This window comes from Acinonyx jubatus, chromosome B1, assembly GCF_027475565.1.
Source record: "Acinonyx jubatus isolate Ajub_Pintada_27869175 chromosome B1, VMU_Ajub_asm_v1.0, whole genome shotgun sequence".
Lineage (NCBI taxonomy): Eukaryota > Metazoa > Chordata > Mammalia > Carnivora > Felidae > Acinonyx > Acinonyx jubatus.
This window is the reverse complement of record NC_069382.1, coordinates 141,132,601-141,157,066: the sequence shown is the minus strand read 5'-3', so window position 1 is coordinate 141,157,066 and position 24,466 is coordinate 141,132,601. Positions and strand designations below refer to the sequence as shown.

At 37.9% G+C, this 24,466-nt stretch overlaps 1 protein-coding gene across 2 annotated transcripts in view; it reads left to right on the top strand.

The window, feature by feature from the left end:
• The window catches only part of USO1 (USO1 vesicle transport factor), a 93,363-nt gene that overhangs the window by 38,357 nt on the left and 30,540 nt on the right, over positions 1-24,466 (top strand). For both annotated transcript variants that reach the window (XM_015079823.3, XM_015079830.3), the window contains exons 5-8: positions 8,910-9,010; positions 9,654-9,756; positions 9,913-9,968; positions 12,884-13,004. In XM_015079823.3, coding sequence (XP_014935309.3) covers positions 8,910-9,010; positions 9,654-9,756; positions 9,913-9,968; positions 12,884-13,004 — 381 coding nt within the window. The remainder of the gene's footprint in view (positions 1-8,909; positions 9,011-9,653; positions 9,757-9,912; positions 9,969-12,883; positions 13,005-24,466) is intronic.

Here is a 24,466-nt window from a genome sequence, read left to right as displayed (position 1 = left end):
AAACGTCTGTAGTTTTAATTCCTATGATCAGGTCTATGGTTTCTAGTTTTACACCTAGGTCTGAGGTTCATTTTGAGCTATTTCTGGACCTTATCCTTTTTCTTACATGGTAGTGTCTTGATTACTATAGCCTTATAATAATCGTGAAATTATGAAGTGTTAAGTCCTCCAACTTTGTTCTTTTTCAAAATTCTCTTGGCTTTTTTAGGTTTTTTGCATTCCCATATCAGTCTAGAATCAGTTTGTCAATTTCTACTAAAACAGACTGGCTGAGATTTTGATTTGGATTCTGTTGAATCTGTTGATTGATTTGGGGAACACTGACATCTTAACATTTTTGCACCTTCTAAAATTTTTTTTAAATGTTTTTATTATTGAGAGAGAGAGAGAGAGAGAGAGAGAGAGAGCATGAGCAGGGGAGGGGCAGAGCGAGAGAGGGACACAAAATCTGAAACAGGTTCCAGTCTCTGAGCTGTCAACACAGAGCCTGACACGGGGCTTGAACTCACAAGCTGTGAGTTTGTGACCTGAGCCAAAGTTGGACACCCAGCCAACTGAGCCATCCAGGCTCCCCAACACTTTTGCACCTTCTTTTTTTTTTCTTCAATGTTTATTTATTTTTGAGAGAGGGAGACCCAGAATCCAAACGAAGCAGGCTCCAGGCTCTGAGCTGTCAGCACAGAGCCTGACACGGGTCTCGAACACACAAACTGTGAGATCATGACCTGAGCCGAAGTTGGACACTTAACCAACTGAGCCACCCAGGCGCCCACTTTTGCACCTTCTTATATAAGAACATAGTATGTATGTTTATACAGGTCTTCCTTTAATTTTTTTCAGTACCATTTTGGAGTTTTCACAGCACAGTTCTTATAGGTCTCATCAAATTTATCCCTAAATCTTTAATAATTTTTGGTGCTGTTTTAAGTGGTATTGTTTTTTAAATTTCAATTTCTAATTGTTCATTGCCTATATATAGAAATGCAGTTAAGTATGTATATTGACCTTTTATCCCATAACTTTGCTAACCTCTCTTATTAGTTCTAATAGATTTTATAGATTTTTTATAGATTTTTATAAATTAACATAAATTTATCATCTGTAAATAGAGACAGTTGTATTTCTTCCTTTACAGTCTGTATGCCTTGTATGTTTATTTTTCTGCCTTATGGCACTAAGATCTCCAGTATAATGTTGACTAGAAGCGGTGAAAAAGGGTACTCTTTGCCTCTTTACTGATCTTAAGTGGAAACCCTTCAATCTTTTACCATTAAGCATGATGTGAGCTGGTTTTTTGGTGTGTCTGTATGTGTGTGTGTGTTTTAAGATTTTGTTTTTAAGTAATTTCTGCACTCAACATGGCGCTTGAACTCACAACCCCGAGATCAGGAGTTGCATGGTCTACTGACTGAGCCTGCCAGGCACCCCAGCTGGAAGTTTTTGGGTTTTTTTTGATGCTCTTTATCATTCAGTTTTGTGACTCTAAGTATCATTTATATATGTTTACCACTCTAATGTATATGTCCAACCCAAACTTCTCCACTGACATCTGTGCTTATGTTTATCCAACTGCTTGCCTTGATATCACCACTCTAATCTTTATCATGTGTCTCACACTTGACACATCCAAAATGGAACGTCTCTATGTACTCTTAGCTTACTTCTCCACAGTGATTTTCATCTCAGTAAATGGTAAATTTTGTAAAAACTGTTACCACTAAGGTCTAAGCCATCTTTACTGCTTTCCTTGGTTGCTTCCTGTCTCCCTATTTCTCTTGTTCTCAGCACCGCAGCCAAAGCAATCCTTTTAAAACTGAAGTATTTTGTAAGTAATGTAGTTTGAGGGTTCAGAAACATTTAATTCTTTTACTGACACAAGAGCTGATATATCAGAGAAATATTTCCTAGAGTTTTTGAAGGGTGAACCCAGCATATTTGGGTACTTAATCATAAGTATTGAAAACACTTCTACTTTTGCTCTCTTCCTTTTCCTACAAATAATTAGATGTGACCATCACTGTCACTGTTGGGTGGTTTTGTTTTTCCTTTCATCTGCTGGTTTCTTTCCATTTTAAAGTATATTAACATTAAAATCTCACATTAGAAAAGAACTATTTGAGGGCTCTTGACTGTCAGTTCCATTGGTTTTTAGTCACTGCCTGGAGCAATATGTAGAAAAGGATTAGTTGTGTCTGGCATGGTTGAGGGAACAGGGAGGAGTATATTTACCATGTCTAAATTGCCTGGATAGCATAGGCAGATTTTAAATGATCATTTGCTTTGGCAATTACTGCTTCAGTTTTTAGAGGTCTTTTACATTTTTTTGACATTGAAACAATACATAGTTTAATCTAAAGACTGTTAAGTCTTAAGGACAATTATAGAGTCTTTTAAAGAATAAATGTAGGGGAAGATGGCGGCGTAGGACACTGGGATCACCGCATCCTGCTGATCATTTAGACTCCACCTACACCTGCCTAAATAACCCAGAAAACCATCAGATGCCTAGCAGAACGGATTCTCTGGAGCCAAGTGCAGACGAGAGGCCCACAGAAGAGCTAGGAAGGTCAGAGAGGCGGTGCATGCTACACGGACTGGAGGGAGGGAGCGGGGCGGAGGGGCAGCCCGCAGGCAAAGCAGAGCCCCCAAGTCTGGCTTGCAAAAGCGGAGGGGCCGGACAGAGTGTGTTCGGACAGCAAGTGGGACTTAACATCTGGAAGGTTATAAGCTAACAGCTCTGCTCGGAGAGCGGGAGGGCTGGAGGACAACGGGAGGGAGAGTTGTTGAGCCCTGACGACAGAGCTCAGCTTGGCGGGGAATAAAGGCACTCGCCAGCGCCATCTCCCTTGCCCATCCCCCAGCCAGAATCCCAAAGGGAACCAGTTCCTGCCAGGGAACTTGCTTGCACCTCGCAAACACCCAACGCTGTGCTTCTGCGGATCCATCGCTCCGGTGTCGGGTATGACTCCCTCCCGGGGCCGCAGGGCCCCTCCCGAAGCAGATCACCTAAGGATAAGCGAGCTGAGCCTGCCCCTTCTGCCCCCGTGCACCTTGCTGATCCACCCCAGCTAATATGCCAGATCCCCAGCACCACAAGCCTGGGAGTGTGCAAGTAGCCCAGACATGCCCCATCACCCCACAGTGAATCCTGCCCCTAGGAGAGGGGAAGAGAAGGTGAACACCAGTCAGACTGTGGCCCCAGGTGGGCTGGGGGCAGACATCAGGTCTGACTGTGGCCCCGCCCACCAATGCAAGTTATTCAAGACAGCACAGGGGAAGTGCCCCGCAGTTCTGCACCACTCCAGGGACTATCCAAAATGATGAAACGGAAGAATTCCCCTCAAAAGAATCTCCAGGAAATAACGACAGCTAACGAACTGATCAAAAAGGATTTAAACAATATAACAGAAAGTGAATTTAGAATAATAGTCATAAAATTAATCGCTGGGCTTGAAAACAGTATAAAGGACAGCAGAGAATCTATTGCTACAGAGATCAAGGGACTAAGCAACAGCCAGGAGGAGCTAAAAAATGCTATTAATGAGTTGCAAAATAAAATGGAGATGACCACAGCTCAGATTGAAGAGGCAGAGGAGAGAATAGGTGAACTAGAAGATAAAATTATGGAAAAAGAAGCTGAGAAAAAGAGAGATAAAAAAATCCAGGAGTATAAGGGGAAAATTAGAGAACTAAGTGATGCACTAAAGAGAAATAATCTATGCATAATTGGTATTCCAGAGGAGGAAGAGAGAGGGAAAGGTGCTGAAGGTGTACTTGAAGAAATAATAGCTGAGAACTTCCCTGATCTGGGGAAGGAAAAAGGCATTGAAATCCAAGAGGCACAGAGAACTCCCTTCAGACGTAACTTGAATCAATCTTCTGCACAACATATCATAGCGAAACTAGCAAAATACAAGGATAAAGACAAACTTCTGAAAGCAGCTAGGGATAAACACGCTCTAACATATAAAGGGAAACCGATAAGACTAGTGGCAGACCTACTGAAACTTGGCAGGCCAGAAAGGAATGGCAGAAAATCTTCAATGTGATGAACAGAAAAAATATGCAGCCGAGAATCCTCTATCCAGCAAATCTGTCATTTAGAATAGAAGGAGAGATAAAGGTCTTCCCAAACAAACAAAAACTGAAGGAATTCGTCACCACTAAACCAGCCCTACAAGAGATCCTAAGGGGGATCCTGTGAGCAAAGTACCAGAGACATCGCTACAAGCATAAAACATACAGACATCACAATGACTCTAAAACCATATGTTTCTATAATAACACTGAATGTAAATGAACTAAATGCACCAACCAAAAGACAAAGGGTATCAGAATGGATAAAAAAAATAAGACCCATCTATTTGCTGTCTACAAGAGATTCATTTTAGACCTGAGGACACCTTCAGATTGAAAGTGAGGGGATGGAGAACTATCATGCTACTGGAAGTCAAAAGAAAGCTGGAGTAGCCATACTTATATCAGACAAACTATAAATTAAAGGCTGTAACAAGAGATAAACAAGGGCATTATATAATAATTACAGGATCTATCCATCAAGAAGAACTAACAATTATAAATGTCTATGCGCCGAATACGGGAGCCCCCAAATATATAAAACAATTACTCACAAACATAAGCAACCTTATTGACAAGAATGTGGTAATTGCAGGGGACTTTAATACCCCACTTACAGCAATGGATAGATCATCTAGACACAGGATCAATAAAGAAACAAGGGCCCTGAATGATACATTAGATCAGATGGACTTGACAGATATATTTAGAACTCTGCATCCCAAAGCAACAGAATATACTTTCTTCTCGAGTGCACATGGAACATTCTCCAAGATAGATCACATACTGGGTCACAAAACAGCCCTTCATAAGTATACAAGAATTGAGATCATACCATGCATACTTTCAGACCACAATGCAATGGAGCTTGAAATCAACCACAGGGAAAAGTCTGGAAAACCTCCAAAAGCATGGAGGTTAAAGAGCACCCTACTAAATGAATGGGTCAACTAGGCAATTAGAGAAGAAATTAAAAAATATATGGAAACAAATGAAAATGAAAATACAACAATCCAAACGCTTTGGGATGCAGCGAAGGGAGTCCTGAGAGGAAAATACATTGCAATCCAGGCCTATCTCCAGAAACAAGAAAAATCCCAAATACAAAATCTAACAGCACACCTAAAAGAAATGGAAGCAGAGCAGCAAAGACACCCTAAACCCAGCAGAAGAAGAGAAATAATAAAGATCAGAGCAGAAATAAACAATATAGAATCTAAAAAAGCTATAGAGGAGATCAACGAAATCAAGAGTTGGTTTTTTGAAAAAATAAACAAAATCGATAAACCTCTAGCCAGGCTTCTCAAAAAGAAAAGGGAGATGACCCAAATAGATAAAATCATGAATGAAAATGGAATTATTACAACCAATCCCTTAGAAATACAAGCAATTATCAGGGAATACTATGAAAAATTATATGCCAACAAACTGGACAACCTGGAAGAAATGGACAAATTCCTAAACACCCACACACTTCCAAAACTCAGTCAGGAGGAAATAGAAAGCTTGAACAGACCCATAACCAGCGAAGAAATTGAATCAGTCATCAAAAATCTCCCAACAAATAAGAGTCCAGGACCAGATGGCTTCCCAGGGGAGTTCTACCAGACGTTTAAAGCAGAGATAATCCCTATCCTTCTCAAGCTATTCCAAAAAATAGAAAGGGAAGGAAAACTTCCAGACTCATTCTATGAAGCCAGTATTACTTTGATTCCTAAACCAGACAGAGACCCAGTAAAAAAAGAGAACTACAGGCCAATATCCCTGATGAATATGGATGCAAAAATTCTCAATAATATACTAGCAAATCGAATTCAACAGCTTATAAAAAGAATTATTCACCATGACCGAGTGGGATTCATTCCTGGGATGCAGGGCTGGTTCAACATTTGCAAATCAATCAACGTGATACATCACATTACTAAAAGAAAAGATAAGAACCATATGATCCTGTCAATCGATGCAGAAAAAGCATTTGACAAAATTCAGCAACCTTTCTTAATAAAAACCCTCGAGAAAGTTGGAATAGAAGGAACATACTTAAACATCATAAAAGCCATTTATGAAAAGCCCACAGCTAATATCATCCTCAATGGGGAAAAACTGAGAGCTTTCCCCCTGAGATCAGGAACACGACAGGGATGTCCACTCACCGCTGTTGTTTAACATAGTTTTGGAAGTTCTAGCATCAGCAATCAGACAACAAAAGGAAATCAAAGGCATCAAAATTGGCAAAGATGAAGTCAAGCTTTCACTTTTTGCAGATGACGTGATATTATACATGGAGAACCCGATAGACTCCACCAAAAGTCTGCTAGAACTGATACATGAATTCAGCAAAGTTGCAGCATACAAAATCAATGTACAGAAATCAGTTGCATTCTTATACATTAATAATGAAGCAACAGAAAGACAAATAAATGATCCCATTGACAATTGCACCAAGAAGCATAAAATACCTAGGAATAAATCTAACCAAAGATGTACAAGATCTGTATGCTGAAAACTATAGAAAGCTTATGAAGGAAATTGAAGAAGATATAAAGAAATGGAAAAGAATTCTGTGCTCATGGGTTGGAAGAATAAATATTGTCAAAATGTCAATACTACCCAAAGCTATCTACACATTCAATGCAATCCCAATCAAAATTGCACCAGCATTTCGAAGCTAGAATAAGTAATCCTAAAATTCATATGGAACCACAAAAGGCCCCGAATAGCCAAAGTAATTTTGAAGAAGAAGACCAAAGCAGGAGGCATCACAATCCCAGACTTTAGCCTCTACTACAAAGCTGTCATCATCAAGACAGCATGTTATTGGCACAAAAACAGACACATAGACCAATGGAATAGAATAGAAACCCCAGAACTAGACCCACAAAAGTATGGCCAACTCATCTTTGACAAAGCAGGAAAGAATATCCAATGGAAAAATGACAGTCTCTTTAACAAATGGTGCTGGGAGAACTGGACAGCAGCATGCAGAAGAATGAAACTAGACCATTTTCTTACACCATTCCCAAAAATAAACTCAAAATGGATAAAGGACCTGAATGTGAGACAGGAAACCATCAACACCCTAGAGGAGAAAACAGGAAAAGACCTCTCTGACCTCAGCCGCAGCAATTTCTTACTTGACACATCGCCAAAGGCAAGGGAATTAAAAGCAAAAATGAACCATTGGGACCTCATGAAGATAAAAAGCTTCTGCACAGCAAAGGAAACAATCAACAAAACTAAAAGGCAATCAATGGAATGGGAAAAGATTCTTGCAGATGACATATCGGACAAAGGGCTAGTATCCAAAATTTGTAAAGAGCTTACCAAACTCCACACCCAAAAAACAAATAATCCAGGGAAGAAATGGGCAGAAAACATGAATAGACACTTCTCTAAAGAAGACATCTGGATGGCCAACATGCACATGAAAAGATGCTCAACATCGCTCCTGATCAGGGAAATACAAATCAAAACCACACTCAGATACCACCTCACACCAGTCAGAGTGGCCAAAATGAACAAATCAGGAGACTAAAGATGCTGGAGAGGATGTGGAGAAACGGGAACCCTCTTGTACTGTTGGTGGGAATGCAAACTGGTGCCGCTGCTCTGGAAAACAGTGTGGAGGTTCCTCAAAAAATTAAAAATAGATCTATCCTATGACCCAGCAATAGCACTGCTAGGAATTTACCCAAGGGATACAGGAGTACTGATGCATAGGGGCACTTGTACCCCAATGTTTATAGCAGCACTCTCAACAATAGCCAAATTGTGGAAAAAGCCTAAATGTCCATCAACTGATGAATGGATAAAGAAATTGTGGTTTATATACATAATGGAATACTACGTGGCAATGAGAAAGAATGAAATATGGCCTTTTGTAGCAACGTGGATGGAACTGGAGAGTGTGATGCTAAGTGAAATAAGCCATACAGAGAAAGACAGATACCATATATTTTCACTCTTATGTGCATCCTGAAAAACTTAACAGAAACCCATGGGGGAGGGGAAGGAAAAAAAAAATGAGGTTAGAGTGGGAAAGAGCCAAAGCATAAGAGACTCTTAAAAACTGAGAACAAAGTGAGGGTTGATGGGGGGGGGGGGGGTGGGAGGGAGGGTAGGGTAGGTGATGGGCATTGAAGAGGGCATCTTTTGGGATGAGCACTGGGTGTTGTATGGAAACCAATTTGACAGTAAATTTCATATATTAAAAAAAAAATAAAGAATAAATGTAAATTTGGATGTCACATTCTGATTTTATTGCCAAATAACTTTCTTGTGTGTGTGTGCTATGTGTGTGTGCGTGTGTGTGTATTAAATATACAGGTGATTGGTTTAATTTTGTAATTAAATTATTTAACACAGTAACCTAACAGTCAACAAGGACTGTATGTTCAATAATGTTTTGGGGAGAGAGGGGTTTTTAGGTATAATTTATACACAGTGAAATTTACTCTTTGTGGTTGTGTAGTCCTGTGTGTTTTGGCAAATGTATATAATAGGTAGTCACTATCATATTTGAGATAGAATATTTCCACCACCCTACTAAGCTCCCTCTATCCTAATTAAAAGTTTAATCTAAAAATATCTTTGAAAAGATGTGAAATTTTAGATATCTTTTCTTTGAATATCATATTTAAGCATTTAAAAAGTAACATTCATTTAAATGACATTGAAAGTTATTTTAAAGATAATCTTTCCAGCATAATTGTGATATCACTACCAGCCACATTGTTCCAAGAAAAGTCATTTCTGCTTAGCTCCCTCAACAAAAAGGATACTTTAAAATAACATAACATCATATTGAAGTACTTTATCTTTGAATATTACAGAAGAAAATTCCACAAGACAGAGTGAAGATTTGGGAAGCCAGTTTACAGAAATTTTCATTAAGCAGCCGGAAAATGTTACTCTCCTATTATCTTTATTGGAGGTAAATAAAGAATCTTGCTGTTTTTGTCATCTTAATAAGTTTTGGGGTTTTTTGTGGGTGGTTTTTTTTTTTTTTTTTTTTTTTTTTTGCCTTTTTGGGTATTATTGATGGAGCAATATATATATACCTTTTCAACGTTTTTTATTTATTTTTGGGACAGAGAGAGACAGAGCATGAACGGGGGAGGGGCAGAGAGAGAGGGAAACACAGAATCAGAAACAGGCTCCAGGCTCCGAGCCATCAGCCCAGAGCCTGACGCTGGGCTCGAACTCACGGACCACGAGATCGTGACCTGGCTGAAGTCGGACGCTTAACCGACTGCGCCACCCAGGCGCCCCTATATATACCTTTTCAAGGTTGTGAAATTTGTTGTATCATTGCAAGAGATTAATGTGCATTGTTTTAAGGACTATATAATCTATTAAAATATTGTCTGCTTATTTCTATTTTTATTTTACTGAGTCAGGAACAGTTTAATCAATTTATAGTAACTATTTTCTTTTTATTGCTTTTTATTTCTTACATTGCTTTTTTAAAGTTTGCTAAACTATGTTTGTTTTTGGTACCACTGTTAGCTGAAAAAAATGTTTTTCTTGAAAATGTGAATTACATATGTTAAATATTTTAAATTCTTAAATTGCAGGAGTTTGATTTCCATGTCCGCTGGCCTGGTGTGAAGCTTCTTACTTCTCTTTTAAAACAGCTAGGGCCTCAGGTGCAGCAAATCATTTTAGTCAGTCCCATGGGTAAGTGACTCATCTTCCTTACATAATTTTGATTTAAAAGTGAGGATCGTTCCTAAAGAGGGAGACTGAAATGATGTGTTAATAAATGGTTTATAATTTCAATCACTATTTGTATTTTTGATCTGCCCGTATTTTTCACATGATTGTATGTTCTAGGTGTTTCGAGATTGATGGACTTATTAGCAGATTCCAGGGAAGTTATACGTAATGACGTAAGTTAAATTCAAAAAAGAAGTCTAAGAATATGCAGCTTGTTTTCTTTTCTTTGCAAGTGAAATCTTTGTTGATCCTCTTTTAGAGTCGTAAGTTAGATTTGGAAAATTGGGGTATTGGCCAATCTTTTAGACCTTTTTAAGTTGTATACAAGACCACATTATTTCTTTGTTTCCTGCCTATCCAGTATTTTGACTTAGATGATTTTGGTATGCAAATTTATGTGTTCCACAAGTTTAGGAGTTCTTTCATCCTCTTCTCAAAAGTTATATTGACACCAAACTCTGCCTCCAGAAAGAGTAAGGGAAACCTCCCTAGACATTTAACTGTGTAAATTTAAAGCCTTGTGTTTGGAATCCTCACCCTCATTTGACTGAATATGCATTTCAAAGGATTTTCCTTGTAATCATCATTTAACTATAGAGCATGATTTGCTCTGGAGTTATTTTCAATTCTGATTTATTTATTTGCATATATGTTTGAATATTTTGTATTGATGCAGTGTTTTTTTGTTGTTGCTGTTGCTTAAACATTTTTCAGTGGTTGTTATCTATAACTTGGTCAAGACTGTAATACTTTTTTTTTTTTCAAGTTTATCCATTCTCTTCTTGAGAGGGACAAAGAGAGCACAAGAGGGGGAGGAGCAGAGAGAGAGAGAGAGAGAGGGAGAGAGAAAATCCCAGGGAGGCTCAGCACAGTCAGCACAGAGCCCAACGTGGGGCTTACGCCCTGAAACTGTGAGATGATGACCCGAGTCAAAATCAAGAGTCGGATACTCAACTGACTGAGCCACCTAGATGCCCTTACTTTTTTTTTTTTTTTTTTTTTTAAAGACTGTAAGTAATCTCCACACCCAACATGGGGCTCACACTTACAATCCTGAGATCAGGAGCCTCATGCTCTACTGACTAAGCGAGCCAGGCACCCCTAAGCTATAATACTTTAGACAGCAATTGGAAAAATCTTTTAAAATTAAAGTCTAGAGCTAGGAGAGCATATCAATCTAATTCAGTCTCCATATTGACACTGAGAAGCCCAAGACTCATGGAAACCAAATGATTTGTTATTTGTTAATAATGTCTGTTCATCTGTGTATTAGTGGTACCTGGTCTGTGCCTTTCTCATCCTAAGTGCTAGCAAATAAATACCATTTGGATTGCTCTTAGCTTCACAACCGGTTAGTGGCAAAGCAGAGACAAAAGTAAAGTGCTCTTGACTTCTAGTCCATATACACAGTGTTTTTAGCTTTGTATTTAACATTTTGTGTTATGTATGTCAACGCAGTATTATAAGGGCTGAAATTATGTAACTCATGAAAGGTACATTTTTAAATCTCTATTACTCTTTCAAGAATTGTCTTATTTAAATCTATACCCATCTACTTAGGAATTTGAAATGTCTTTCTTTCACTAAAATATTACTATACATCTTATACTTGATGTTATTGTTCTATTCTTCTCTTGGCCCTCAGTATAAATATGATGATTCCATAGAAACCTTTTTAAATTTTTTTTAACGTTTATTTATTTTTAAGAGACAGCATGGGTAGGGGAGAGGCAGAGAGAGAAGGAGACACAGAATCTGAAGCAGGCTTCAGGCTCTGAGCTGTCAGCACAGAGCCTGATGCAGGGCTCAAACCCACAAACTGTGAGATCATGACCTGAGCTGAAGTCAGACACTTAACCAACTGAGCCACTCAGGCCCCTCCTCCCTGCCCCTTTTTAAAAAATATTTTGGTTTTATGTAATCTCTAGACCCAACATGGGGCTCGAGCTTACAATTCCGAGATCAAGAGTCACATGCTCCACTGACTGAGCCAGTCAGGCACCCCATCATATAAACCATTTAATAGAAATCCTCTCTTCATGGATCACTATTAATATCATTACCATTTATTTTCATTTTCAGATAGAATTTGTGTGTATGTGTATAACTGCATTAGCTTGGTCCTTAAATATAAGATTTCCTTTAATTCCCTACTCTTTTTTCCTGCTTTTAGCTTTATTCTTAGTTGTTATTTATTGATTTTTAAAAATTTTTTAATGTTTATTTATTTTTGAGCACGGGGTGGGGGTGGTGGTGGTGAGGAACAGAGAAAGGGAGACACAGAATCTGAAGCAGACTCCAGGCTCTGAGCTGTCAGCACAGAGCCTGATGCAGGGCTTGAACTCACAAACCGTGAGATCATGACCTGAGCCAAAGTCAGATGCTTAACTGACTGAGCCACCCAGGCACCCTGGTTTTTATTTGAGACAGATAAAATTCTCTGTTTATGTTGTTTTTCATTAATTTTACGATTAGGGATTAAGTTACATTTTTGTTGTAACATCTAGATTCTTGTTTTGTTTATTTTATTCTGAGAAAGAGAACCAGTGGGGGAGGGGCAGAGAGAGAGGAGGACAGAGGATCCAAAGCAGGCTCTGCACTGACAGCACAGAGCCTGACGCAGGGCTCAAATCACTAGTCGTGAGATGAAGACCTGGGCGGAAGTCAGATGCTTAACCAACTGAGCCACTCAGGCGCCCCTGTAAATTTATATTCTTGAATTCACAATTTCATATCATTACTATTGTGAAGCACATACAGAGATATCCCTGTGACATATAATCAAGCCCAGTTTTCTTATGCCACAATTAAAGCTAAGTAAAGATGGATGACTGTGTAAGAATTGTATATTTATATTGTGTGCAGTGAAAAGAATTAGGAATTGGTAGACATAGATTCCAGTCTAGGCTCGGTCTCTTTGAGATCTATAATCTTAGGGAGGTATCTTGCTCACCTCTGTCCTTGTTTTCCCTATCTATAAAGTGAAAGAGTTGGACTTGTGAAATTCCTGCACTTCTAAAATTCTGTGGTTTTACATGTCTTAAAAAGATTGTTCTCTACTTAACATGCTATCTTTTTTCTCCATAAGGGTGTGTTACTACTACAGGCACTAACAAGAAGCAATGGAGCCATCCAGAAAATTGTTGCTTTTGAAAATGCTTTTGAGAGACTACTGGACATTATTACAGAGGAGGGGAACAGTGATGGAGGTATAGTATGAGAAGATTGATTTAAAGAGATTCCTTTTGTGCTCACAAAATTGTTAACTTCTAGGGAATGCAATTAGAGGGAAAAATGAGAACTCATACTTTATATTCTTTCTTTCATTATGGTTTGTTGAGTATGGATTTCTTCCTATTTCTATTTGATATTTGTTAGGCTTCTGGAATTTAGGTGATATCTTTCATCATTTCAAATTTCAGCTATCTCTCTCTTCAAATACTGCTCTATTTTCTCCTATCTTTCTAAACTCAGAATCAATTCTCTGTCATCTGATTTGGCTTCCACTTTATCTGTCTTACTTTCTCTTTTGTGTTTTCCATCTTTTTGTCTTTCCAATCTTTATTCTGTATTATTTCTTCTTTAAAAAAAAATTTTTTTTTAATGTCTATTTATTTTTGAAAGAGAGAGAAACAGAACACAAGTGGGGGAAGGGCAGAGAGAGAGGGAGACACAGAATCTGAAGCAGACTCCAGGCCCTGAGCTGTCAGCATGAGCCCGACATGGGGCTTGAACCCCCAAACTGTGAGATCATGACCTGAGCTGAAGTCAGATGCTTAACCAACTGAGCCACCCAGGCGCCCCCCCAGATTATTTCTTCTGACCTGTTTTCTGTTTCATCAATACTCTCTTCACCTATATTTATTTATTTTTAAGTTTTTATTTAAATTCTAGTTAATGTACAGTTGAATATTAGTTTCAGGTGTACAGTTTAGTGGTTCAAACACTTCCATACAACACCTGGTGCTTATCACAAGTGCACTCCTTCATGCCCATCACCTGTTTCACCCACTCCCTCCACCCACCTTCCTTCTGGTGACCAGTTTGTTCTCTATAGTTAAGAGTCCATTTCATGGTTTGCCTCTCTGTTTTTTTCCTGTGCTCATTTGTTTTGTTTCTTAAATTCCACAATTGAGTGTAGTCCTATGATATTTGTCTTTCTCTAACTTATTGCGCTTAGCATAATACTGTCTACCTCCATCCACATTGTTGCAAATGGCAAGATTTCATTCTTTTTGATGGCTTAGTAATACTTCATCGTGCACGTACATATGTGTGTATACACATATACACACACACACATATATACATACATGTATACATGCATACCATATCTCCTTTATCCATTCATCAGTTGATAGACACTTTGGCTGTTTCTGTAGTTTCACTGTTGTAGTAGATAAAGCTGCTGTAAACTTTGGGGTGTGTGTGTCCTTTTGAATTAGTATTTTTGTATTCTTTAGGTAAATACCTAGGAGTGCAATTGCTGGGTTGTAAGATAGTTCTGTTTTTAACTTTTTTGAGGAACTTCCGTGTTATTTGCCAGAGAGTCTGCACCACTATTCATTCCCACCAACAGTGTAGGAGGATTCCCCTTTCCCTGTATCCTCACCAACACCTGTTGTTTCTTGTGTTGTTTTTAGCTATTCTGACAGGTGTGAGTTAATATCTCATTGTAGTTTTAATTTGTATTTCCTTGATGGTGAATGATGTTGAGCATCTTTTCATGTGTCTGTTAGCCATCTGTATGTCTTTGGAAAAATGCCTATTCCTGTCTTCTCTTTTTTTAATTGGATTATTCATTTTTTTGGGTATTGAGTTTTATAAGTTCTTTATTTTGGATACTGACCCCTTATTGGATATGTCATTTGCAAATATCTTCTCCCATTCAGTAGGTTGCCTTTTAGTTTTGTTGATTGTTTCTTTCACTATGCAGAAGCTTTTTATTTTGATGACAAAAGCAAAAAAAAACAATTGGGACTTTTATCTTCACTTGTATTTAATCTGCTGTTAAACATGTCTATTGAGAGATTTTCCCTCCCATTTTTATTGAAACATAGTTACCTACAACACTGTTATCAGTTTAAGGTGTACAGCATGATTTGACTTAACATACTGTGAAATATAAGATTAGTTAATATCCATCCATTGAATTTTTTTAAGATTTTATTATTTTTTTTAAGTAATCTCTACACTCAACATGGGGCTCAAACTCAACTCCAAAAGCAATAGTCACATGCTTTTGCAACAGAACCAGCCAGGCTGTTGAATTTTTAATTTCTTTTTTCTAGAGGTTCTGTTTTGTTCTTTAGCAAACTTGCCGTGTAATTTTTTTTTTATAATTTCCTTTTCTTTGCAGATATTTTCAACTTACCTTTTATTTCTTTGAATGTAGGAAACCATTATTTTATAGTCTCTGTCTGATAATCCCAATATTTTTAAGTCTTTGTGGATTTGGAACTTTTGCTCTGTTTTGCTTTGGTTCTTATGCATTGTATAATATTTTCTGGGTCCATGATTATCTTTGATTATGTGTTGTGTTTTACTTAACAGAATTAGTTCATAATAATTTGAAGCCTAGGATGGAGGTAATTTCTTTTAGAGAAAACATGCTCATTTCTGCCAGGCCCTGGGAGTGCAATTTATCTGGGATCACCTTAACCGAGGTTTAAGGTCTGAGAGTTCCTAGACCACTCAGGCAATTCAAACCCAGGATACAAGATCTATCTGGACTAGTTAACTTTTGGTTGTTCTCACCCTGAGGATATAGCCATTTAAAGTCTCAGCTTATTAGTGGAGAGTTTTATATTAGATTTCTTTCCCACTTTGTATATGCTCTTTGCTTTGATTTATTTTCCCTCTGCCCTGTAAGTTTGTCACAATGAAAGTTTTATATTTTCTAAGGTCGAGAAATGTACTTCCAGTCAAAAGGTATTTATACTTGCTTACCTCACTAAGATATTCATTTTCTTATCAATGTTAGCCTGCTAAACTGTTAACTCTTCATTGCTCCTGAGGCTTTTTTTGTTTTTAATTCAGCATTTTTAGTTGTTTTTAAGGAGAGGTTGATCCAAAAACCTAGCACTAGGGTTGGAGGAGAAAATTAGTTTATTTGCATTGACTGGACTGGGATTAGCAAGTAGAGTGGTAGTGTAGTTGACAGTTGGCTATATTACCCTGGAGGGGAGGGCCAGCCTGGATATAAAGATTTGAGTGTCTAGGGCCACCTGGGGGGCTCAGCTGGTTGAGTGTCCAACTTCTCATGGTTCATGGGTTCAAGCCCCACATTGGGCTCTGTGCTGACAGCCCAGAGCCTGGAGCCTGCTTCGGATTCTGTGTCTCCCTCTCTCTCTACCTCTCCCCTGCTCATACCGTGACTCTCTCTGTCTCTCAAAAATAAAAAAATGTTAAAAAAATTTAAAAAAAGATTTGAGTGTCTAGAATATGAATGATAGATGAAACAAAGATAAATGAGATAAAAGATTAGATGAGTCAGCCAGGGTAAGGAGTGAGAAGGGAAGTGCTAAAGCAAAACCTAAGTTATACTAATAGTGAAGGGATGATAGAGGAGCAGGTATTGGCAAAAGAGACTGAGAAGAAACAGGCTGAGAAACAAGAGGAAACCCACTGTAGAGAGGGTCTAGGGAGTGGGTAGCATTGTTAGAAGCTGCTGGGTTGTCAAACAAGATAAGGGCAGAAATGTACCTTTGAGATGTAGAACATGGACATCATTGATGACCTTGGGGAGAGCAGCTGTGTATAGTGGTTGCCTCAGAATCCATATTGCGGTGTCAGAATTAGAATTAGAATTAGATGTGGGAAGATAGAATAGTAGAGAAAACTCATGCAAAGAATTTGGAGAAGTCAGGGGAGAGAGGTGAAAAGGAATTGGAGGTTGACAGGGAATGTTTTTTATCCTCTTAAATTTTTCCTTGACATATGAAATATTTCAAAAATACAGAAAACAGTAAGAGATAGTGTAACAAACACTTGTACACATGTCATCCAATTCTATTAAATGTTTACATTTTGCTATACATGCTTTAGGTTATTTTTTTAAAGAAATAAAACACAAGAGATAGTTAAGTCCTTTGTATAACCATTGTTACTCTGCCTTCCTTCTCTAAGATAACAGTATTCTGATTTTGTTTTTCCATCCAGTGTGTTTTTATACTTTTAACATGTGTTTGTGTGAGTCTATACACATGCACATCGTATGTTAATATATAGCATTATTTTGCATGTTCTCAAACTAGATAAAAAGTATCCTTCTGAGTATAATTTTACAACTGGCTGTTTTTATCCAACATGGTTTGAGATTTATCCATGTTGATACATGTTACTCTAGTTTATTCATTTTAAGTGCTATATATTATTCAGTAGTATAAATATTCTGTGATCTATTTTCTTAATTGAGTTGACAGATTGTATCTATCTTTGCTAATATAAACTGTTGTCACGAATGGTCTTTTGTGTCTACTTATGTATAGATTCACATTCTTGTCAATCCTTGCTTGCCAGTTTGATAGGTGTGAGATGGTATCTCACTCAGATTTTCACTTTTCATTTTGTAAACTAATGAGATTAAGCATATTTTCATGGTGTATTCACCATCCATTTTTGTTGATTTGTCTTTTACCCGTCTCAATTACCTGCTTACCCATGTTAGTATAAGATCATTTTTCCTTTTCCAGTTGATTACTGAGAGTTCTTTATGTATTCTGGATACTAGTCCTTTGTTAATTATACATGTTTCAGTTATCTTCTTCTAGTCTATTTATACTATTTCTATTAAAGTTTAAATTTTTACTCACATATATTGGCTTTTTTAAAAAATGTTATTTTGGTAACCATGAGCCAGGTACTTTACATATGTTAGCTTATTTAATCTTTTTCTTTAATGTTTATTTCTGAGAGAGAGAGAGAACGAGAACACAAGTAGGGGAGGAGCAGAGAAAGAGAGAGACACACAGAATCCAAAGCAGACTCTAGGCTCTGAGCTGTCAGCACAGAGCCCGACATGGGGCTCAAACCCACAAACTGTGAGTTCATGACCTGAGCCAAAGTTGGATGCTCAACCAGCTGAGCCAACCAGGCACCCCTAGCTTATTTAATCTTATACCACTTTGTGATGTATTATTATCATCTCTGATTTGTAGTTGAGGAAATGAAGTCTCTCACATATGGAGTCAGAATTTGATTCCACATAGGTCTGACCCCAAAGCAAGTGATCTGTGTCTTCTTATTATCTGATCAGAATTTAATAAAACCTATTTGAATAACATTTATGAGAAGCCACCAAGATTCATCTGATTTACTTTCTGGATCTAGGATTACTTTCTCCTCTTTTTTACGTAATCTATAACTTGCCTACATTTGATCCCTTTTAGTTGTCCAAAATGTAAGTAACACAATTAAACTAGAGTGCCCTATTATAATAAATAAATAAATAAATAAATAAATAAATAAATAAGTAAATTTATATATAAATAAATATATATTTATTTATTTTTGAGAGAGAGGGAGAGGGGCAGAGAGAGATGGAAAGAGAGAATCCCAAGCAGGTTCCACACCCAGTGCACAGCCCGACATGGGGCTTAGTCTCACAAACCGTGAGATTATGACCTGAGCCAAAATCAAGAGTTGGACACTTTACCAACTGAACCGCCCAGGTGCTCCATATTGGCTTTTAAAAATAGTTTATGCTTTTGTGTCTTGTTTAAAATTTTTCTCTCTACCTCAAGGTTGTAAAGAGTGTTTTCAACATTTTCTTCTACTAAAGGCTTTGCAATTTTATCTTCTGCATTTAATTAATACGGATTTTGCATTTGAAAGATGGTATGAGATTTGTAATCAAATAGCTATATGTGTGAAGGTCTGCTTCTGAGTTCTCTGTTCTGTTCCATTTGTCCTTTTGTCTCACTCTATACTAAAACCACACTTTCTTAATTACTAAACCTCATAATAATCTCTTATCTATTAGAATATAGGAATAACCTTTTATTTTGGCTCTCCTAAGCTTCCCAGATCCAATTCCAATGTTAATACCAGCAGAGTATTTGAGAATTCAACTCAATTCTGACACTGTCTACCCAGAGATAGTATCAGATTCTACCCAGAGATAGCATCAGATTCCATAGGTTTAGGCTGTAGTCCTACAAGGCTGCCCTCCACAACCCCCTTCAGATGCCAATCATAAGCCTTAGGCTGTTTTCCTGTGCTTCCGACCCACCTCACAGAATGCAGGGAAACACTTATGTTTACTGGTTTATTTTATCTTATTTTTTTATGTTTACTGGTTTGTTAAAGGATATGAATCAACAACCATATGAAGAAATATATAGGGGGAGGTCCCAAAGAAAGGAGCTTCTGTTCTTACAAAGCTTGGAGCCCAGCTCAGTGACGCATAGAAGCAATTTGTTTTCCCAAGTGTGGAGGCTCTCTGAAAAGAAGTGAAAAAACTGTGCTTTCAGATTTTTATGGAATCTTCATTACAAATTCATAATTGACTAAGTCATTGGCCATTAGCTGATTCAACCTCTAGCCTCTCTCCCCTCCCTGGAGGTGGGGAAGTTGCCAGAGGGGGGTAGTGTACGGAAAATTCCAACCCTCTAGTCACATGGTTGTTCTTCCTGGCAACTAGTCCCTACCCTTGGGTGACATCCTCAAATCACCTTCATTAATAGCAAGATACCCATTTCACCTTTATGACCCTGAGGAGGTTTCAGGAACTGTGGCTGAAGACCAGGTATATCTGAGAAATATATTTTGGTCATCTGAATGAATTCTGAATTCTCAGAATTAGCACGCCTTTTCCTTTTGTTCTTTTATTTGAATGAAACTTGTTTGCTAGTCAAGATCTATGAAAATCCCTGTTGGAAATTTTTTCCCCTAAAGTAATCTCTATACCCAGTGTGGGGGTTGAACTCACAACCCCAAGATCAAGAGTCACATGCTCTACCAACTGAGCCATTCAGGTGCCCTCTGTCAGAATTTTGATTGGAAGTATATTGGACTTAGAGATTAAGGAGAATTTTCATCTCTACTGAATTGACTTTTCCCATTCATGAACCCAGGTCTATCTCTTATTTGTAAAGCTCTTCTTTTATGTCTTTGAGTCATGTTTTATAATTTTGAGCAAAAGGATGTTACACCTTTTTTTGTTTTTTTAGATTCATTTCTAGGCATCTTACTTACAGTTTTTCTTAACCATATGCATGGGATGTTTTTCTACTACATTCTCAAACTGATCACTACTTGATTTTTCTTTGTTGATCTTGTGTCTAACCACCTTATTAAGCCAGTAGTTGTAATTGGGCTTTCTGTGCAGATGATCCTATTTTCTACTAATAACAGTAATTGTTTTTCTTCCTTTTCAGTTCTTGCACTACCTTTCTTTTTTGTCTTGCACTAGTGAGAATCTTTAGTACAGTTGAATGTTGCTGACTTTAATGAGAATGCTGATGTCTCACCATTACGTTTGATTTTTGCAAAGAGTTTTTTTTTATCATGAATGAATCTTAAACTGTAGTGAATTTTTTTTATATCTATGGAGATTATCATATTATTCTTCTTTAATCTATGAGGGTATTTTCTTGAAAAAGAGAGGCTACAACCAACATAAGCAAGTAGAAAAGAGGGAGGATACAGAAGAGAGAGAGGATGATCAGTGGTACACAATACCAAAAAAAGAAGAAGAAGAAGGAATGGAATCCAGAGCAAGGGCAGGAATTGGTTTTTAAGATAGGAGAAGCACATCTTCCATCATAATGGGGAAGGCACAGGTGGAGATATAGCTCCTTTTTCAGACTTGAAGAAGTAAAGATGGGGAGGGGGGTAGGGTGTTGAGTTGAAGACAGAGTCATATGCTAAGAGTGAAAGAGGAGGACACAGTTGAGAATTATGGAGAAGGTTAAAAAGTCTTTTGGAAAATAGGAGAGCTAGTTGACTGTTGAAATTAGGAAGATTTCCAGTCAGGGATAAAGGTGCCATTAAGGATTTTCACTGGGATTTTATAGCACTGCAGACTGCTTGATTATGTGATTGCATCCCCCCACTCCCTTCCAGTACTCAGCTGCCGAGTTGCATGATGGAGAAAAAGCCAAGCAGTTAGTTTTTCACAGGGTTGTGTCTTTTCCAGGAAGGTACCATGAAAAGATAGTAAGGCAAGAGAACTTAGTATATTACCTATAGAGTGTAAGAAAGGAAGATCTATATAATCTAAGCTAGATAGGGAAGGAAGTAAAGATGGGGTTTCTAAAATGGGAGTTTCAAAAACTTATTGATGGGTTGAAAGTCTCAGGGAAGTCATAGAACAGATACGTTGAGAATATTGAGCTGGAAAGATGGGAGGTTTTAGTAATGGAATGAGAATTCTCTCTGAAGATGAGGACAAGGAACTTAGAAGTCCAGGTATTAGATGGATTGTCTTTGGAATCAAGAGTGACAGCAGTAAGTAGAGAAAGAAGATTTGGAGCAAGGTGCTGGCGATGTTTTCAGTGAACAAAGAGTAGTGACCACGTTTTTTTTACTTAAATGCAATTAGGAATGGTAAGAGATGGATGGTATAGGCAGGTGGCCTGATCCTCAAAGGGACGGGAGATTTTGTGAGAGGGTAGAGGAACTTTGGTCTCTGAAAAGTACACTGGGCCAGTAGGATCACAGAATCCATATCCTGACTCTGAGGTACATGGGATTGAGAGCATGATCTGCTTTCACTTCAGAATGTTACAAGGTAAGGTAGCTTCTTTAAAGAAAAAAGCATTTCATGAAGTGATTGAGGGTTTTGTTAACTAATATTTGGGAGTTAGAGGTAACATATAAAAGAGTTTGAGGGGTGCCTGGGTGGCTCAGTCGGTTAAGCGTCCGACTTCAGCTCAGGTCACGATCTCGCGGTCCATGAGTTCGAGCCCCGCGTCGGGCTCTGGGCTGATGGCTCAGAGCCTGGAGCCTGCTTCCGATTCTGTGTCTCCCTCTCTCTCTGCCCCTCCCCCGTTCATGCTCTGTCTCTCTCTGTCTCAAAAATAAAATAAACGTTAAAAAAAAAATTAAAAAAAAAAAGAGTTTGAAAGGAGATTAAGTAGAGGAAAAGAAAGTATTTTAAAATGAGAACATACAAGAGCATAGGTGATTAGCAAGGTGCATATTTTCAGAAATGACCAAGGAAAACAGGGATTTTAAGGCAACATAGAATTAGCTTGTCTTTAGGATTGCTAAGATAAGTTCCAGTGGCTCATTGTAACTGATGGTGGCCTTCACACAGTGGAGGGCAGGCTGCCAGTTATAGTGAGGGCTTTGACATTCTGTTTCCTCCAAAGCGTTCAGATGCTTCTGGTGGCAGATCTTATTTAATGGAGATTTATGGTCCTTCGTAAGAGATATAGTGGTTCCTCTCCAGGAGGTGAGGATCCACATGGTTCAGCAGTATGAGGTGAGGAAGCCTCTAATTTGGAGAGATCAGGATTGGTTAAATCAGAGATTTTTAAAAGGACTTAAAATATGCACATTAAACATTTTATTTCAATGTAATACATTTTTTTCTAACATGCATTGCTATACTGATCTTTTGAGTTAGGGCCAAAACCTTTTCTTTGAATATGGGTCCACTCATTGGAGTTTTTCCATCTTTCTGCATGTTTCATATATCATATCTATAATACATCATGTAGGATTTGCTTTTTTATTTCTTTACAGTGGAATGCAAGATCTTTCTGGGTTTTTACAGTTACTTTTCTTGCTTTTTAGACTTGTATTGCCCATATATAACAACAGCTGTTCTTAATAACTTGCTTTCATTAAGTTTTGCCAAAGACTTAAACTTAGTTTTTATAAAAATAGCTGTGTTATTATATAGTCCCCTCGTATGTATAGGGAATACATTCCTGGACGCCCAGTGGATGCCTGAAACCGCAGATAGTGCCACATCTTATGTATACTATGTTTTCTGCTATGCATACATACCTATGATAATGTTTAATTTATAAATCAGGTACAATAAGAGATCAACAACAACTAATAATAGAACAATTGTAACAATATGCTGTAATTAAAGTTACGTGAATAATAGTTAATAACTAGTGCAAATAGCATGGTGGATTTGTAAATTACGTAAGTAATTTACTTTCAGATACAATACCAAAGGCATGATCCATGAAAGAGAAAATTGATAAGTGGGGCTTCATTGATGTTGAAAATTTCTCTGGAACAAAATATTGGCATATTATATCTCAGAAGGAAGTTGTATCCCAAATACTCAAAGGACTCTTAAAATTCAACAATAAATAAACAATGGGCAAAAACATCACCAAAGAAGATATATAGATTGCAGATAGCATATGAAAAGATGCTCAACATCATATGTCATTAGGGAAATGCAAACTAAAACAGGAACTACAGATGCTTTCATTCGTTGCTGGTGGGATGCAAAATGACACTTTGGAAGGCAGTTTGGCACTTTGTTACCAGACTAAATATACTCTTACCATATGAGCCAACAATCACACTCCTTGGTATTTCTCCAAATGAGTGGAAAAATTATATCCATACAAAATCTTGCCCTCGAATGTTTATAGTGGCTATATTTATAATTGTTAAAACTTAAAAGCAATCAAAATGTCCTTCAGTAGGTGTATGGGTAAACTGTGGTACATCCAGACAATCCAGTATTATTCAACAAGAAAACAGCATCAAGCCATGAAAAGACATGGAGGAACCTTAAATGCGTATTGCTCAGTGAAATAAGCCAGCCTGAAAGACTATATACTCTGTGATTCCGACTGTATAATATCTGGAAGAGACAAAACTATATACACACAGCAGAAAGATGAATGATTGCCAGGCATTTGGGGTGGGAGAAAAGAGAAATGAGTAGGTGTAACAGAGGATTTTAGAGCAGTGAAGCTATCCTATCCTGTAATGGTAGATAAATGATGTTATATGTGTGTCAAAACCCCACACAACACAGAGTAAACCCTAATGTAAACCATGGGCTTTAATAATGTATCAGTTTTCATTCATCAGTCTAACCAATGCACCACACTAATGCTAGCTACTAATAAAAGGGGAAACGGAGGGAGAGAGTATATGGGGATTCCTTTTATTTGTTGCTCATTTTTTCTGTAAACCTAAAGCTGCTCTAAGATATAAAGTGGGGTTTTTTTAAGTTTTTAAATTTATTCTGAGAGAGAAAGAATCCCAAGCAGATTCCATGCTGTCAGCACAGAGCCCAATGCAGGCCTCAAACCCATGAACTGTGAGACCATGACCTAAGTCAAAATTAAGAGTCAGACAGTCGCCCAGCCGACTCAGCCATGCAGGCATCCCTAAAGTTTTATTTATTTAATCTCTACACTCATTGTAGGGCTCAAACTCAAACAACCCCAACTGAGATCAAGAGTCGTGTGCTCTTCTGACTGAGCCAGCCAGCTGCCCCAAAAATAAAGTCTATTTAAAAAATAAACTGGGGCGCCTGGGTGGCTCAGTCAGTTAAGCATCCGACTTCAGCGCAGGTCATGATCTCGCGGTTTGTGAGTTCAAGCCCCACATTGGGCTCTGTGCTGACAGCTCAGAGCCTGGAGTCTGCTTCAGATTCTGTGTCTCCCTCTCTCTCTGCCCTTCCCCTGCTCATGCTCTGTCTCTCTCTGTCTCAAAAATAAAACATTAAAAAAATTCA